The sequence below is a fragment of the Mytilus galloprovincialis genome, chromosome 13 (assembly GCF_965363235.1).
Source record: "Mytilus galloprovincialis chromosome 13, xbMytGall1.hap1.1, whole genome shotgun sequence".
In the NCBI taxonomy this organism is placed as follows: domain Eukaryota; kingdom Metazoa; phylum Mollusca; class Bivalvia; order Mytilida; family Mytilidae; genus Mytilus; species Mytilus galloprovincialis.
The window spans coordinates 57,944,932-57,963,409 of NC_134850.1; the positions used below are offsets into that span (position 1 = coordinate 57,944,932).

The following is an 18,478-nucleotide window of genomic DNA, read 5'->3' on the forward strand; positions in this document are numbered from 1 at the left end:
CGAACGGACACACAGACCGAAAAACATATTGTCCCTAGGTGAGGGCATAAAAAGATATTTTAGCTTATTATACAACCGATCAAAAAGGAAGTACATATAATAACCTTTCGAATGATACATACTATAACCTTAATTTTATTTATGTTTAATGTCACTCAATTTTCAAAAGACTGCACGAGTAAAAACCACCTGTAATTCCATATGTATCATCATTGATTATAAAAAATCAAATATCATATCTTACGATAATCTGTTGAATTCGTATATATAACTGTACGATATACATTTGTACATTTGTATATCTATTATAATCTAATGATCAAGGCAACGTTTTCAAATCTGTTATATTAATGGTCCCATTTAGAAAACGGTTTTTCCTCTAAAATGGTTATGTGCTACGAAGCATAACGTTTATTGTGATTAAAGTGTATTGTATGCGGATATATTCTACGCCACTATGTTGATGTATATGCTAAAAGTTTTATTAGCTATTGTTTTGTTGTATTCAAGTTTTATAGAAAGTAAGTAAATTTCTTTTTATTTTGACTTTTCAATGAAATTATCTCTTAGTTTTTCTTAATTGCAAAATTGTATCAATACTATTTGAGTAATGTTCCTACTTCTCCAAACAAGTTTGGCGGATTTGGCCATTCTGTTTCGACTTTTTGCAATTTTATTGATTTTTTTTAATTCAACCAAAACGAAAATAACACTTGATATATTATGTGCGTCCGAATCGCTTCTCAACACTTTTATCTGAAACGCTTTACACTTAAAAGACAGGGACTAAAGGGACCTGAAAAGAATAGTCCAATTTGTTAATGTTTCTGAACAGTTTCACACTTTTTATATAATTTCAACGGGGAAACAAGAAGACCATCAGTAGATGTATCGAACCATAGCTATAGTAAATAAAGAAAAACCTTGGCCAACCCTTGCCTGAGCAGAACGTTCAAGTAAACGCAACATGGTAGAGATAAATCGCCATTAGGACCTCGACCGACCAAATCTCAAATTTAAATACGATGTTTACACCAAAAGCATATTTTTTCTTGGTAAAACTTCCTCCTTTGCCATGCTGTATTTTATAGCCTCTGTCTTTATGTATTAGGCACACGACTGTTGGAAGGTGTAACAATTGTCGTCTGTCAAGAATGACATAAATTCAAATGTGTTCGTTTAAATTTGTTTGAAAGCTCTAAAACTCCTAACCTGCGACAGCGGTGTTACAACATAACAAATAATTATTTTTTCTTTCTCAAAAATCCTCCACCTTTATCTTAACCCATGAACAAATATCTTGTTAAATTACACGTAAACAGCCCCTTCTAACTTTTTACATGTTATTTTCGTACAGATGGATTTTGTTGAATTACAAAACAGAACGAATGAGCAATATTTCCGTAAATTGTATACGGCTAAACATAACATACGCGATGACGTCTATAAAGATGTTTCAAAATTACAACCTTTTTTCAAAGACTGTAATTTGTAAATAAAGAAACTAACAAACCAGAAGAAAACGAAGGGTACGTGTGCTTGTTTTCGAAATATAAACCATTTAAATTCGGCAGGTTATGATTCTCTCTAAATTGTCCATACTTTTAATATTTACACTTTTTTTCTTTCAAAAAGTATGAAAAAATAACAAGGATATTATAAAATTTTAATAATGGCTATTTAAACTATATGAAATGAAATAAAATCATGAAAAGAAAAGCAGGGGTTAGCGGCAAAATTTGTAAAATCACTTCATTGATAAAACCAGAGAATTCCGAATGTCTAGCAAAAACTCAAAAACGAGAAGAGCGAACATCCTTAAACTAAATCCAGACTTACCGGTTATGGTTGCAGCAACATTTACCTCGCATCTTATTCTTTGAATTGTATCACACTTATTAAAGGGGCAAAAGTTACGATATATAAAAAATCTAAAGTATGATTTTTTTTGTTCAATCATTAATAAAAGATAAATAGTGAAATAATAATTTGCTTTTATCAGCTAAAATGGTTCAATTTTGTCAAATTAAGCTAATAAACGTTGGTAATGAATTATTCACTTGCGAGTGAATAATTCGACATCAATAAATCCGTATTCATGTGACCTCCAATTTAACCCCGTAAAAAGAGATAGAATAACGCATGCATTGTCCGTGTACGGTTATTTAAAGGAAAAGAATGTCAACATTGAAAGTGAAACAAAGGTGAATAATTTGATTAACTGATTCGATCCACAAAAAATCATTCTTATAAAGGTAAAAACGACGATAAAAATTAGTTTTTAATCTAAAGTACAAAATTTAACAATTGCACGAGTTGCTTAATCTATTAACATCGCTTAAATGGTTATAGAAGGTCAACTCGATAGTTAATTAGATTGCGTCTTGGCTAAAATTTACACATCTTATTGAGACCAATGCATGTCCCGCAAATTGTTTATTTTATACTTTTGATAGTTTAAAAAAATTATTTACATTCTTATAAATAAATATGAGAATTTGAGTCAAATCGGTGAACATGAATTTGGCAGCTAGTGTCCTTTAAAAGCTTGTTATGACCGTTATTTTTTTCTCATTAGATTCTAAAATTCCATCATGTATATACACGTACATTGGATGTTACAAAGATGGTTATGACAGAACTCTCCAACACACTTCTGCTATATGGCAAGACAGTCTGACCAATAATTGGTGTATATATACTTGCCATTCAAAAGCCTATTTATATGCTGGAACTGAGGTATGTATATGAATATATATTTTTATTCACAATTGTGTAAATATACGTTTAAAAAAAGAAAATGATTTCTGATTTTTGAAATATCGTATAGTGACAATCATATGTCCTAAATGGACACTAGCTGTCAAATTCATGTTTTTCACAAAATTGAACCATACTGGCTGCTAAAGGTGTAATACCACCACTGATTTTCCCTTATTAGTCTTTGTTAAATTTGCACTTTTCCAAAACAAATGTGCAGAATTTATCTTTGTTTCAAATAAAGAAATACTTGACATGAGTCAAGATTTATCCTGTCCAGTACTATAGAAAACAATTCACATAACATTTCATTGCATATAAGAAAAGAACCATTATTGGAGCTAACTAATCAAATTCTCCCCTTACTAAACATGTGTACACGATTTAGTAACCATGTAAACTGAAGTTTACAAAATATTCTATAGAAACCCCAAATAAAAAAATAATTGTGCTTTGAAATACACAAGACATATGTTTATGACACAGAAATGTTTCACTGCATCAAAATGAGGATTAATTACCTACAACTGTCAAATTCAAGGGAATATTTTTTTCGACCTAGTTTCGTTTACAACCGGATGTGACGTACCATGATTTGGTGGTATTACACCTAAAAACGAATTATTATTTCACTATTTGCATTTCATTAATGATTGAGCAAAACAAATAATATTTTAGATTTTTTTTTATATCTCGTAGCTAGTGCCCCTTTAAAACTTTTTTTAAATGAAAATTGCAAAAGAAATAAGAAAATTAATGCAAATTAAATTAAAAAAAAAAAATCTTATTAAATTCAGTAATGTATCCATCAGGTCGGGTACACTTCCTTCTGCGGCTATGAATTTATTATTTAATAATTTAGTAGAATGCAAACAAGGATTTTATCTCTGGTATCGAATAAACTGTATTGAAATATTATATTGCGACTACTCAAAAACCCCTAACAGATATATATTTGTATTGTCTTCAAGCCATTGTTCCACTACTAAACGATCTACAATCTACTTACTAGTACACTTGGTACCGTACAATCGAAATCTGATTATAAATGGTTGTAATTAGGCCTTTGAAAATAGTGGAATTAATTAATTTTAGAGTGTCAAAATGTTTAATACTCGTTGAAAGTACTTGAAAAATTACATGCTTAATATATTGGTGATTTCGAATCTATTCAAATTATGAATTTAACCCTGTACTAGAACATACCCGCGAAATCGCAGGCTTAAATGCTTGGTTGAAAGTTTGTAAACTTTTTTATGATGAATTTTTGTAAAAGATTTTATGTCTGGAGAATTTCAGAAATGATATCAAAAGTCATATAAGTACATGGAAACAGGACAGTATTTTAAAGCCCTATCTCATTTTTTAAAAGCTCGTTATTGTTTTGTTTTCTGTTATATTCCATTATTTTATGTATACTATGAACATACATTTCTATATTATAAATAAAGTGTCTTTGCTATTAATTCTACCTTTTCTTATCCGTGGTTATAGTTATGCATGCACTGCTATAGAGTCTCTATCTCTATATATTATAGTAGTATATTATTCATAGTGTACATGTAGATAAACGCGAAATTGATTGTTCTGTCCCCGAACGAGAACTTCTGAAGATAATGTGCAAGTTAAAAGGTAGTGGTTATTACGATCTAGAAACCACGATATGGACCACTCTCTGATTGGCTTATTTATTTTTTCATTGGTGTTATCTATCAAACGATTAGTTCTCAATGTTAACCGGTAGTCTTGACTGACTTAAAAGTCGGTCTGATGACGGAAACATATCCGGACGTGTATACAGAAAAAAATTGATCTTTTTTGTCTTAACTGATCATTTGAAATAATAGAAGCCACATTTCAATCTTTTTGGGGGCAAAATGTCACATATTGCAAATTTAGAGCCTAAAACTTGAGTTTGTGCTATTTTTAGCTTTTCTCACCCTGCATGGCAATATGCTTTAATATAAAAAAAAAAATGTCCTAAATTGTTATAAATGCACAGAAAGCTGTTTCTGTGGTGTTAAACATTAAAACATAGGTTATTTACTACCCCCAAACAAATTTTGTCATGCAGATTTAATGAAATTGTTTGATTTTTACCCCTTATATCATTGCGTCATACTATGTACTTGGCAGATAGCATAGCCTAATGTAAACACTGCAGAAACTCACAAAAGTACCATTTATTATTCCAAATGAAATTTTTATATCTTAAATTTTATTAACTGATGTAAATAAAAGCAGTTAAATGACCATGACTGCACTTTTGATCAATTTGTAGTACTTTACTGGCACCAGATGAAAAAAAGGGGGGTCAATATTCCTTGACACTTCAATACCTTGGATTTTTTACTAATTCATTGCAAAAATTGTTGAAAGTCTTTAAAGTAGTAGAACAAACAAGGAAAAATCAGCAAAATCTGATCTTGATATTGAAAGTTTATGTTCCAGGAAATTTTCAAGTATTTTCTATCAAAGTCATACATTACAGTCAGTTTAAATTGACTCAGAGCTGTGAAATTTTTAATATAAGTCGCATTATGCTCAGAAAGGCTGTTTTTAACTACAAATTGACTAAGGATTAAAAATAAAGCAAAACAAAAGATTTCTAATCAACTTTTTTGTCTCTTTAGGTGTCATACCACCAATTACTCCCTCAAATTAAGTAGGCCTACTCAGACAAAAAATAGTGCGTTTGATGTCATTGTTCACCTAAACTAACCAACAAATTTGCAGAAATGAAACTTTTGTTGAAAGAGAAATATATTAAGACCATTTTGAACAAAATTGTACCTGTCTAGGAGTTTGCATTTAAAATTGAGGATAAATGGGCTCCATGGTAAACTAATTTAAGATTTCCAGAAAACCAGGGGTTATTTTTAGTGGTACCTCCTTTCGGGGGCTCTCTTCTTTCTTATATGATTTTGAATGTATGTTGAAAATTGGCATGCAGAAAGGTTACACCTGTACAATTCAGGATATACCTAGTTTCTATGAAGTTAAACTTAAGGTAAAATATTTAGAAAGCTGTGAAAATTGCAAAATTTTGTTGAACAGATAGGGACTTTTAATTGGTGTTGTGACACCTATATTTTCGTTTTTCTCCCAAAATAACTCAAACTGATTAATCATAAGAATGGATGACAAATGTGGCTATGTATTGTACGTATAAGACACAGAGGCATGAGGATAAGTTTATTGTATAAGGAAAAGAAACACAAAATGAGATCTTCTCGTTTAAATGTACCACCTTGCCTCATAATCTTATTTTTTAGAAAACATTCAAACACCTAATTAAATGGGCATTAAAAAGTCAGAATTCGAATATATATGTTCTTACTCTTTAAGGTCATGTTTTAGTAACAACAAACATAATAAGTATGTCAATTGGACCTGTTTAGATACCATAAGTGCCCTTGAATTTTTATTAGATAACATTTTTGTTCGCTATGGCGATTCCGTATATCGTCAAGTTATTGAATTCCAATGGAGAATAACTGTGCACCCCTTATTGCGGACATGTTTCTATATTGTTATTAGCTACAATTTATTACTGAAATCAGTAAAGGCCAATCGAAACAACGTCTGATTCAAAACAATAATACTTTTAGATATTTGGAGATGATATATAAGCTTTCAATAATGACGACTTCAGTGTGTATTCTAAAGATATTTATCCTTCCGAAATTACTTTAAATAAGACTAATACTAACAATGAACACATTTGTTGGAATGATACGGATTATGTTCTTCTCATATATTTTATGATGGTATGAGTCTAAACCCCTAACGGGAGGGATTGTGCTTGATTTTCATATAATGAAGAAATTGTTTCCGATCAGTTTAAATAAGGTCTGGAGATGGCATGTCGGTAATTGCTAGGAGTCCTTTGTTAATTTATGTATCATTGTCATTTTGCTTAGACTAAGTGTCTTTTGTTACTTATTTTGACGACGACCATGGAAGTATTTAACGACCTTGACTGGCTATACAGCCATGACATCGGACTCGGACGTCTTTCTAATTTGGTCTAACTGTGTGTATACTGTGTGTTTGTTTATTCTACGTTGACAAAAGGTATAAGGGGAGGGTTGAGATCTAAAAAAAACATGTTAAACTCCGCCGCATATTCGCGCCTATCCAGGTAATGAGACTCTGGCCTTTGTTAGTCTTGTAAGTTTTTTAATTTTAGTTCATTAATGTTTTAGAGTTTAGTATGACGTCTATTTTCACTGAACATTTAGGGGCAAGCTGAGGCCCACCTCCGGGTGCGGGATTTTCTCTCTACATTGAAGACCAATTGGTGGCGTTCGGCTGTTCTTGTGTCGTGTTGCTGTCTCCTTGATATAAACCCAATTTCCATTTACTGTCAAATTCATGTTCAATGATTCGACTCAACGGACAAATTCTCTAATTTGATTTATAACAAGTTTAAACGTGAAGGTTTTAGTTTGTATTTGACTGCTCAACAGGCTTACATGAAACACAGCTGATATTTATAAAATATTTAAAAAATAAAATGCTTCTTAGAATAGAAAGCGAGCTCGCGAAATTGCATTTTTTTTAGGTCAGTTTGATTTCATATTATATGTTTTAAACAAATCTGCTAATCAATGTTTTTTAACCTGTATAAGAATGAGTTTTTGTTGATCAAACCTGATAACGATATGAATTAGCAATGCTACCTTTTCATAGATTTTGTCCGTTTAATAGTTGAGCACACCTAGAACATGCTTAACTCACCTCTTACTAAGGGATGAATTGAAGGTCACATGAATACATTGTTCGGATTTAATGAGGCGGATTTAATGAGGTTAAATTATTCTTTGCAAGTGAATGATTCATTACCAATATTTCTCAGCATATTTTGTACATCTATAGGTCAAAGGTACCAGGATTTTAATTTATTACGCCAGACGCGCGTTTCGTCTACATTAGACTCATCAGTGACGCTCAGATCAAAATACTAGTAGTTATGAAGCCAAGCAAATACAAAGTTGAAGAGCATTGAGGACCCAAAATCCCAAAAAAGTTGTGCCAAATACGGCTAAGGTAATCTATTTCAGGGGTAAGAAAATCCTTAGTTTTTCGAAAAATTCAAAGCGTTGTCAACAGGAAATTTATAAAAATGACCATACAATTGATATTCATGTCAACACCAAAGTACTGACTACTAGGATGGTGATACCCTCGTATAATGCATCTCTTTTCATTTATCGAAATGTAGTATGGTAAAGAATGTCACTGCGGCAATGATAATGACCGATTTAACAAGAGACCAGAACCAGAATGCAGTATTCCTTGCTCTGGAAATAATACAGAAATGTGCGGCGGCCACTTTCGGCTAAGTATTTATAAAATAGGTAATTGTTTAGAATTTTATGACACAAAAGAAAAGTATTGCAAGAATGATTCGCTATTTAGATTTGAATGAACATAAATTTAAAACCATATGATGGAAAGATAAATGTTCATCTGTGATCTGCTCAAATGTCCTGTTTAAATTGGAAATAGTTTCGTCTTTATGATTTTCTTTTAAAATTGTTTTTGATCAAAATTATGTTTTTGTTGCAGTTTGTCGTTTTTGTTATTGTTTAGTTTAAAAATCATATCGAAACATGCAGACATCGAGCGAATAAAATTAGCTAGTATTGATTTTTCTTTTGTTGGGCGTCAATGTTCTAGATATCAGCTCCATCTAAAGTTTATTTATCAATACGTTATATATGGACCTGTTCAGATTATATTGACAGAGGACATGTCCGGGTACAGATATAGTCTGACATATAAAATAGAAGACGTGATATGATTGCCGATGAGACAACTCTCTTCAGGAGACAAAATGACACAGAAATAAACAGTATACATCAATGTACGGCCCTCATCGATGAACAATGCCCATAATAATCAATACAAACGAAAAAAAAAACCCACCAACTGTTTGATTTATGACAAAACGGCATTGTGACTGAAGGGAGAATGTTGTTACTAATTAAAGATAATAGAAAACATATAATTTAGTAATACGATATTTGCCGTTTTGACTTGTTATTCAAGCAAACTGATAATTTCTTTGTTCTTGCTCTTATCGGAAAGTATGATCAGCTTTGATCTTTTCTTCAAAAGAATATTTTTAAAAGGTCTTCATTATACGCTTACAAGTCTATATATCGTTTGAAGCAGCAATATGATCATGTAATACAGACAAGATTATATGTTGTAATTTCATTTTGGGGACTGTGCCCCAAACTGAAAATGATGGAGATAGCTTGCTTCCTCATTAAATGCTGTTTTTCAAAAATATGTTTTTTTTATCATTTTGGGGCTTGTGCCCCAAAATATACAAGATTGTCAATATCAAATCTATATCTCGTTTGAATCAGCAACATAATCATATAATACAGACAAAATTATATGTTGTAATTTCATTTTGGGGACTGTGCCCCAAACTGAAAATAATGTAGATAGCTTGCTTCCTCATTGAATGCTGTTTTTCAAAAATATGTTATTTTATCATTTTGGGGCTTGTACCCCAAATTATACAAGCCTGTCAATACCAAATCTATTCACATTTCATTCAAGTAAAGTGGAAAAAAGAGAATAAAATAGATTTTCTCTTTTTCAAATAGAAATCGTTTTATGTTCTTTTACATTACATCCCACGTATACTCGTCATACTAGTTAAACTAAGTCATTCAATTATGTAAAACATGTTCACGTTTTAATTATAAGTAGCAAATGACTTTTAAACTGTTATCAGATCTTTCAATACTGTAAAAATCGGTACTAATTACTCACCAAAGATATCAGACTTACTCTTTAGTACGAAAATGGCTTAACTTTTGACCGCTGATTAAAGGGGCACTAGCTGTCAAATTCATGTTTATCGATTTTAATGAAATTCGAATATTTAATTTATAATAATGCAAAACATTTATTCTAACGGTTAAAAGTCTAAAATAAACAATTAATACGGCACAGGCCTTGAAAATATATAGATTCGTTTCTTGTGTATTTTAGTCAATACGCCATCTAATTATCGTGTTCACCTCTTAAGTCATTCAATGACCATATAAGCGATGTAAACATAAATATAGATATAAATAGATTATGCAAAACTCGTGCTGTTAGATTCTTCTATGTCTTTTTAATTTCATATAACATGGATGAAAAATAAATGTTTAGCATCGTTTTTACCTGTATAAGATTGATTGTTTGTGAATCGAATCAGTCAATCAAATGATTTACCTTTGTTTCACTTTCAATGTTGACATTTTTTTCCTTTAAATAACTTTACACATACAATTCACGTGTTATCCATCTCTAGGTGAGAGGCTAAATTAAAGTTCACATGACTACGGATTCAACGAGGTTGAATTATTCACTTGCAAGTCAATGATTCATAATCAACGTTTTTGGCTTATTTTTACCAAATTGAACTATACTGGCTACTATAAAAATCTAATTTTTATTTGGCTTTTTGCATTTCATTAATGATTGAGCAAAAAAGTAATATATTAGATTTTTAATATATATCGTAACTAGTGCCTCTATAAACATTTGATTCAATTATTGTTTTGTGCATACAAAAAACTTGTCAACGATACCAGGCTTATAATTTGGGTCTCGGGAGTCATCTACGTAAAAATTAAAATCACAAAAAAAAACTCAGAGTAATATTCAAAGCAGAATTATCAGGTGCTCCGGACGGGTACGCAGATCCTGTTCAACATGTTGCACCCGTTGTATTGCTCATGTTATTTCAAAGAAGGTAAAAAAAATAATTCGATAGGACACATTCGTGAAAATGGAGCGGCATTGTAGTTACGATATAAGGAACTTATCCGATATCATCTGTAAAACGGGTATTCTATAAAGGTCAACGTTAACCAAACTGTGATGGCATCTGTACGACACATCAGTGACGCTTGATTCTAAATTTTAGAAGGTCAACAGTCTACTAAATTGACGAGCAATGAAAACTAAAACTACAACGAGGATATGTATGCCTGGGTATAGACACACTTTATTTTTTGGAACAGTTATAGATTTTACAAATCGTTAGTTTCGTGTTTTAATGATTTACATTGTTTCATCTCTAGGGATTTCATTGTTGCTTACTATATCGAATGGGTGTTTTGGCTCATTGTTTGATGCCATGTAGTGACATACGTCCGTTTGTTTGTGGTAGAAGCTGGTCTCGTTGGCATTCATATTATATTATATCTTCGTGTTGATGTTAAATGTCTTTTGTTTTAGGTGCGATCGTATAGATGCGATCAACATTGCCACACATCATGCAAATTCATTCATTTAAAGGATACAATCTATCTAAGCAACATAAAGGATATTCTTTGAAGCAATCTTGTTATCAATCTTCTTCGTTACCTTTTTCAAAGATCTGCTTTCTAACAAAATAATGGAACAAATGAAATAAAAGAGGGATGCCAAATTGTCTTTGAAACACACGTCCCTAAATCGTACCAAATAATATGTCGATCAAAAATGTAACATTTCGAGTTTTGTTTTAGATGACACTTTGATTGAATTTAACTTGTTTAGAATTTTAGTTTTGAAAAGAGTTGTTACGCATGGACAAATATTCCGACAGTCACAAACTTTCAAATATATAGTCAGTTTGCGGAAAGGATTGTATAAAATTGAAGTATTTTTTTGGCAACTTTTTGGCAACAAAACCCATACGTTGAAGTTATTTGGGTTGTTGCCTCTTTGCCACATTCCCCATTTCCATTCTTAATTGTATTTCTCAAACATACTAGACCACCATGTATACCGAATACGCCAGGTTATACCAGATTGTTTGTTTTATTTTTTTTTATTTAAATGCACAATTTTTGAATGCATATTTAGGACATTTATGGTTTATTGAATGCGATTGAGATATTCCCACATTTTGTTTGTATGTGATTGTCCGAAATCAGGAGCCTGAAATTCAGGTGTTGTCGTTTGCTGGTGTGTTATATATTTGTTTTTAGTTCATGTTTTGTACATACATTAGGCCGTTAGTTTTCTTGTTTGAATTGTTTTGCATTTGTCATTTTTGGGCCTTTTATAGGTGACTATGCGTTAAAGCTTTTCTTCATTGTTGGGGCCATACGGTGACCTATATTTGTTAGTTTCTTTGTCATTTGGTCTTTAGGCGAGAGTTGTATCATTGGCAATCATACCACATCTTTTGTTTTAATATAATATCTGTTATCATTATACAGATACAGTCTCTTTGCACAGCATTAATATCCAGTGGCTGTTTGTTCTGTTTAAATCTACATTTTTATTAACATATTTGTTTGTAGATAATTGTACTGTATATACTAATGGAACCATAACATCGACTGATATAGACAACACAACGAACTCTGCGATTGGTAAAACTGCAACAGACGAGTACTCTCGCTTACAAATCAAAAACAGCAAAAACAGCACTCCTCAACCAGTAGACAAAGCAATGTGTTCCTGTCCATGTCAGCCTATTGGTAGAAGTGTGGGCGTGTCTGAACTAGACGAGGTTGTTGCTAAAATCAAACGGGAACTGCGTATTGATAATAAGAACCTTAGTTCTTACAAGAGATCTAAAAGTTCACAAACTGATACTCGTACATCCTCTATGTTTATTGGGATCATAGGAGGAATAGTAATATCTACCCCAATTCTGTCTATAATTATCTGTGATTTGGTTAACATGTTGAATAGAAAGTAAATTATATACCTCAACTGTTGGAAAGTGGATTTTTTTGTGCGTTTCAATATATCGAGATACTTTAGCAATGATAAAGATATATATATATAGTTTTAAAAGAGACAACACTACGTGACAGCACAAACACAGTTAAGAACACTCATCACAGAGAAACACACACAAAAGTAAGACAATAGTCGACCACAGAACAACAATGAACATATTCCATTAACGACATACACCACAAGATATCACAAATCGTGACGCGTTTGCGTACCTAACAAGAAATATTGAACTATATATAATTATTTACACAATACTCGTCGAAACAATTTTCATAACAATGATATTGTTGAAAGGCAGTTTTATAATTATTTGGACTACAAACGATAAGACATAAGAGATTATCCGACCGAAACCATAAGAGAAAGATCAAAAACATGTCGTAAAGCAATGCAAATTCACACTCGGCATTAAACTTATATCAGGAAATATGACAATGATGGTATTGAAAGGCAATGCTATAATTATTAGGACATGAAGCGATAAGACATAACACATTATGCATCCGAAAATATAACATAAACCTCAAAAATAAATACATGAATGTTGGATGTACAAAATACCTAGACACGCCGTACAGCATATTCACACTCGCTATAATAACAGCCATATTCGGGAATTAGCAGACAGATGACATATATTTAAAAACACAATTTGAGACGTGGTAAAAAAGTCATTAGTTTGTTTAGATATAGACACATCGTATAGCTCATTGAAAAATCACTAATGAGATTCTAATAGAAATTTTGTTTTCAATTACTTTAATGTTCCAAAAAGTAGATAAATAGATAGATACTCATCTATCTTGAAAGGATTTGCAAAACAATTAAAAAGCTGGTAACAATTTGCTCTACCGTCAGGGCGATAAGTAAACTTCGTTAGAATATAGCCAAGAGATGAATGAACAGCAAGTTCATCATGTTATAGCTTTAACAACTATTTTTACTGTCACATACATAATGTCATATCACTGTTTGTGTCTTTATTTGTATAACAATGAATGAATAGAAAGAGATTTAACATATCAAGTTGATGTACATGTAACATGTGCTGTTGTTCAATATGCTGACAAAACAAATGAAAATAAATAAAATCAGTATAGATGGATTAAAATGAGATATGACAAAAGATCGTTATCTTAACAAATCATTTGCATATCATATTAGAAAAAGAGATGCATAGATATAACAACAATTATTACAATGATAAAGAAGGAGAGTTCTAGAGAAAATATTGAAATCAAAAGGTAGGTCCAAATTACGTTTGTTGGTTTTTCGTTTTACATAAAGAACCATCAATTATTTACGAATTCAGCTTGCTTGATTTTATTTTGTCTTCAGAGAGAGAAAAATATATTTCATTCTTATTCAGTAAGATTACAAACTAGTAGTTACTAGTTATAATTTGATGAGAGGGATTTAAAAAGGTCAGAATGTGGCATAGAGCAGCAATTAAGCCAAGCAACAGGCCAGCTACAGACCCTTCGAATGGTAGTTGTAAAATGTAACGTTCAGATAGAGTAGACCTTTCCATACACGCGGAAGAAATTTCCACGTTATTATACAGTTTGCACTAGGATACCTATTTATTAATACATCTCGTACAGCAGAAGAGATACCAATCCGTAGAGTTTCTTTTAATGCCGGACGATAATTGCGCAGAGTCGTAAAGTGAATACATATTTGTTTATGTTTTTGCTCAATGATTTATCTATTACTACGATCCAATTAATGGCATATTAACCTCATATGTTTTTTTTTTTTTATTGTTCATGCAATTTCGTCAGTGTAAAATCATTTTAAAAGCTGTCACAAAAGCGGAAGGCTTACCTAACTAATGGACCACATATAACCCATCCTTTTTCAGGTCAGAAACATGACAGTCTCTTTTTACTCGTTCCGTTTATTTCTGACGTTAGATTTTTGTCAGTTTTTATGTTTTATCCTCTATTTGAAAGTATGATTTTTTTTCTTGTATAAAATTGTAACGTGTACATCCGGTAAGCGTGTCTATTTCAATTTTAGGATGAGTTCGTTACCAGTTTGATACTGGATCCAAAACGATTTATTTTTAAAATATTAAACAAGTAAACTTTATTCATAAAGTGACATCACTGAACTAAAATATGTACAGCTACTATTTGCGTTCTCTAATTAAATATCTATACCATGTTCAACAATTGACCTTTTATAGAACAGGCACCATACTTGCCCTTTGTTGCATTACAATCATGAATGCAATTCAATATCTGAGGATACTAACAGGCACCAACCTGTTCTTTATTTACACTTAGTAATAGAATTATATAAGAGACAACGATATAAAATATCCTTCTCTAACAATCACGGACGTACATATCATGGCCATCATCTTCGTAGATTTCAGACAAATTACAAAGATCAAGGAGTCGCTGCTGCTTATACACCCCTATTGCAGGCGTACCATTCTTGAAGGGAGGTTTATTAACAGTTCCCTTTGGATAAACCCCTTTACATTTGACCTGACCCAAGGTTTACCCACCAAATATCTCGTTCTGTTCTTTGTTTTATTAAAGTTTATACAAATATATACAATAAGGCTTCTAACAAATGGCAACTAGCATAGGGTAAACTATCTAGACTAAGATACAAAATCATCACACAAGTAAACTGTCTGCTCTTGAACACTGTGCCCAATGCATTAGGACTTTAAAATGGTTCATAAATCGATTTAAATATACATTTTTGTTTTCATATTGAACGATATCGGTCATTTGCACGGCGTAGATCAGTTTAACTACAATCAATGTTGAAACAGTATATTATTACCATCAATCAAAACTCAGTATTCAATATCAATATATCATGTCAGTATTCAATTGCAAGAAAAGCGTACAAATAAAGACTGTTATGTAAATGTGGTTGGGATCATTTGTTTCCTAACTTCAGAAATATCAAAATTATTTGTAATCTAATGGTTCCAAGCTGTTCTAGCATTGCAATATAGCTTTTATAGCTTAGAACTGTACTATGATAGATAATTCTTTATATCATGTATAAACATGTTTTACAAGTAGTTACCAACATTTTGCTTACAGATTCACAGTAGCTATGACATAGTTTGACTTTTATTTAAAATTTTCAATTTTTTGCTGTAAAAGAGGGGCGAACGATACCAGAGGGACAGTCAAGTGGACAGATTGTCGTCAAGGTTCTTGTTTACTTGATTACTGATTATGTTAAAATACAAACGTAATCTCTGTAAAGTTAGTCGAAAAGGGACTTATTTGTAGGCTTATATGTTATAAGAGAAATCTTTAGATTAACTATAAAATGCCCTGTACCAAGTCAGGAAAATGGCCATTGTTTTTAGTTCGTTTCGGTGTGTGTTACATTTCGGTGTTGTGTCTCTGTGGTGTCGTAGTTCTCTTGATACATTTCCCTCAGTTTTAGTTTGTAATCCGGATTTGTTTTTTCTCTATCGATTTATGAATTTTGAACAGCGGTATGCTACTGTTGCTTTATTTGTAGATAAATTTGTACAGAAATCATGTGGAATATGTCTGAGTGCCGCAAAAGATATCGTAAATTATGAATCCACAGTTTTTGATATGAATCATAGAATACGTAGAGCATATATCTGTGAAAGTCATGCCTATAACATATAATAAGTAACGGTTTGTAACAGTTAAAAAGGAACCCTGTTTTACGACCATTTGACTTTTAATTGATTATTGTTCCTGGTATCAGTAATGATTTTATATAGAAGGTTTAAAAAAATGAAAAACAACAAAATAGCCAATAAAAGAAAGAAAATAAGATGCAAACACAAAAGTTCTTACAACATTTCCAACTTTCTCAAGATAAAGAACGACGATCTCCATTATAAACCCTGATTAACCAAGTATATCAGAATGAACATGAGATCATGTTTCTTCATGTGTTTCATTAATTTTCAGAGCTATCGAATTTGAAAAATCACATTTAAATATTTTTAACTGATAGTGACACACTAAATTTCCGAACCTTTATTTGGTAAACATTTATCAAATATGGGAATAGTTTTTTTTTTTATATCTGTAAATCTTGGTAACCATAACCACGGCATATTCTACTTGAGATACAAAAATCTACCACTAGTGTTATACGGTATCTTGTTTTGCATTTGAGTTATATTATTCATAAAGTCCAGCAATATTAGTTGATACATTTTTTGTGTTATTCACTTTTTACTTTAATCACATTCATAAAAACTAGTGCAAATATCAGAAACGATTGTGGTCAATTGTTTCCTTCACATTATATTATAAGATACATTGATACCTTTTAACTAAATTATCCAGTGATTTATATTTGTTCGATTTTGGGATGAGAAAGACTATATAATTTGTTATTGAATGTCTGACTGTACATTTTAACAATAAGATATATATATTTGCAGATAATAACAAGAGAAATATTGTTAAACAAGATATGAATGCATATGACAGAAGATATCTGACTTTTATTTTCTTTATTGTCATTTTGAACTTATTGATTCTGAGTGTAGTCGAAGATTTTAGCAAATTCAAATTGGAAATTCCTTTTTTCAACAGTATACAACAGATTCAAACCCAAGACATTTACAATTGCGATGAAGATCAAAACCTTAATACTTCCATACAGAGAAGAGAACTCAAATCTAGAGGTTCTAACTATCCTATTGTTATATCGATGCCATACAAAATAAACAATAAAAACATTTGTCACGGAGTTCCTAAAGTGTCAACCATCGTCATGGTCCATACAGCACCTAAACATTTTACAAGAAGAATCGTTCTAAGGAGCAAAATGCTCAATGCAACATATTACAGTCCAGAAAGTATTCGCGTCGTATTTCTCTTAGGATTGGTAAAAAGTGAAATAATACAAAAAAGAATTGAAGATGAAAGTGAAACGTACGGTGATATTGTGCAAGGCTATTTTCTAGATACTTATCGGAATTTAACAAACAAAGGCGTCATGGGTTATAAATGGATATCAGAACATTGTATGAACGCAGAGTTTGTTACCAAAATTGACGATGATGTCTATATCAATTTTTTCAAAGTTTTCGAAGAAATGTTTGACCTTAAAAAGAAGAAAAAGTTTATTCTTTGCAACAAGATAGGAAAGCATAGAATGAATATTGTACGGAATAAAAGAAGTAAATGGTATGTAGGAGATGACGAATTTAAAGGTATAAAACGATATCCTCACACATATTGTAGTGGACTTGTAGTGTTCATATCTACAGACCTAGTGCCTATGTTATACCAAGCTGCCATCGGTTCACCATTTGTTTGGGTTGACGATTTTTATTTATTCGGTATTTTACCATCGAAAGTTGATGGTGTTGTACATATTGATTTAAGGACGAGGTTGAATTTTAACTTAATGAAGGCAGTAAAATGTTACACAAACTATGGGACGAAGTGTCCACACGCTGTTGTGTATGCGGCATACCACGGGAACAATGGCTTTGAAAAACTGTGGACAGCAATCGTCAAAGACAGACAACAGAGTATTTATGGAAACTATTACATGAATTTACCAGGTTTTTCGAATCCAAAAATAAAACCTTTGTCACTCTATTAGTCATAATGTCCCTTAGTTTTCTTGATTTGATTTGTCATCAATTACTGGTTAAAGTTATCGTTTTTTTTTTAAATTAATTTATTCGCACAATACGTGGATGAACAAAATATCACACAAGTACTGCAAGGATGTTCTCAAGTCAAGTATTATGAACTAATTAATCTTAGTATTTGAGATATATAAATTTGAAAGTTGTTAAATACTAGAGCAATGTCACGCTTAAATTTAGATACTGACATTATTAAATAATATATTAAGCAAAACCGTCAAAAAGGGCCAATGAAGTTAATATTAGACAATGCACGTCCTTATTCTTTTGATTGGTTAATCGTATTAGTAATAAACATGTTGAGGTAAGATATGA

The 18,478-nt window shown here is 31.5% G+C and overlaps 1 protein-coding gene and 1 long non-coding RNA gene across 2 annotated transcripts; both read left to right on the forward strand.

The window, feature by feature from the left end:
- The first annotated feature begins 352 nt into the window (after nt 1-352).
- On the forward strand, nt 353-12,194 carry LOC143057312 (uncharacterized). The gene is made up of 4 exons (XR_012972701.1): nt 353-521; nt 2,579-2,739; nt 7,988-8,123; nt 12,075-12,194. It is a non-coding gene; the product is annotated as an uncharacterized LOC143057312 (long non-coding RNA).
- A 1,431-nt stretch (nt 12,195-13,625) lies between these two features.
- On the forward strand, nt 13,626-18,122 carry LOC143056914 (beta-1,3-galactosyltransferase 1-like). Its single transcript, XM_076230105.1, has 2 exons — nt 13,626-13,766; nt 16,940-18,122. Exon 2 carries the CDS (start codon nt 16,972-16,974, stop codon nt 18,112-18,114), a length of 1,143 nt encoding a protein of 380 aa, XP_076086220.1. The 5' UTR covers nt 13,626-13,766; nt 16,940-16,971; the 3' UTR covers nt 18,115-18,122.
- Nucleotides 18,123-18,478: the final 356 nt, after the last annotated feature.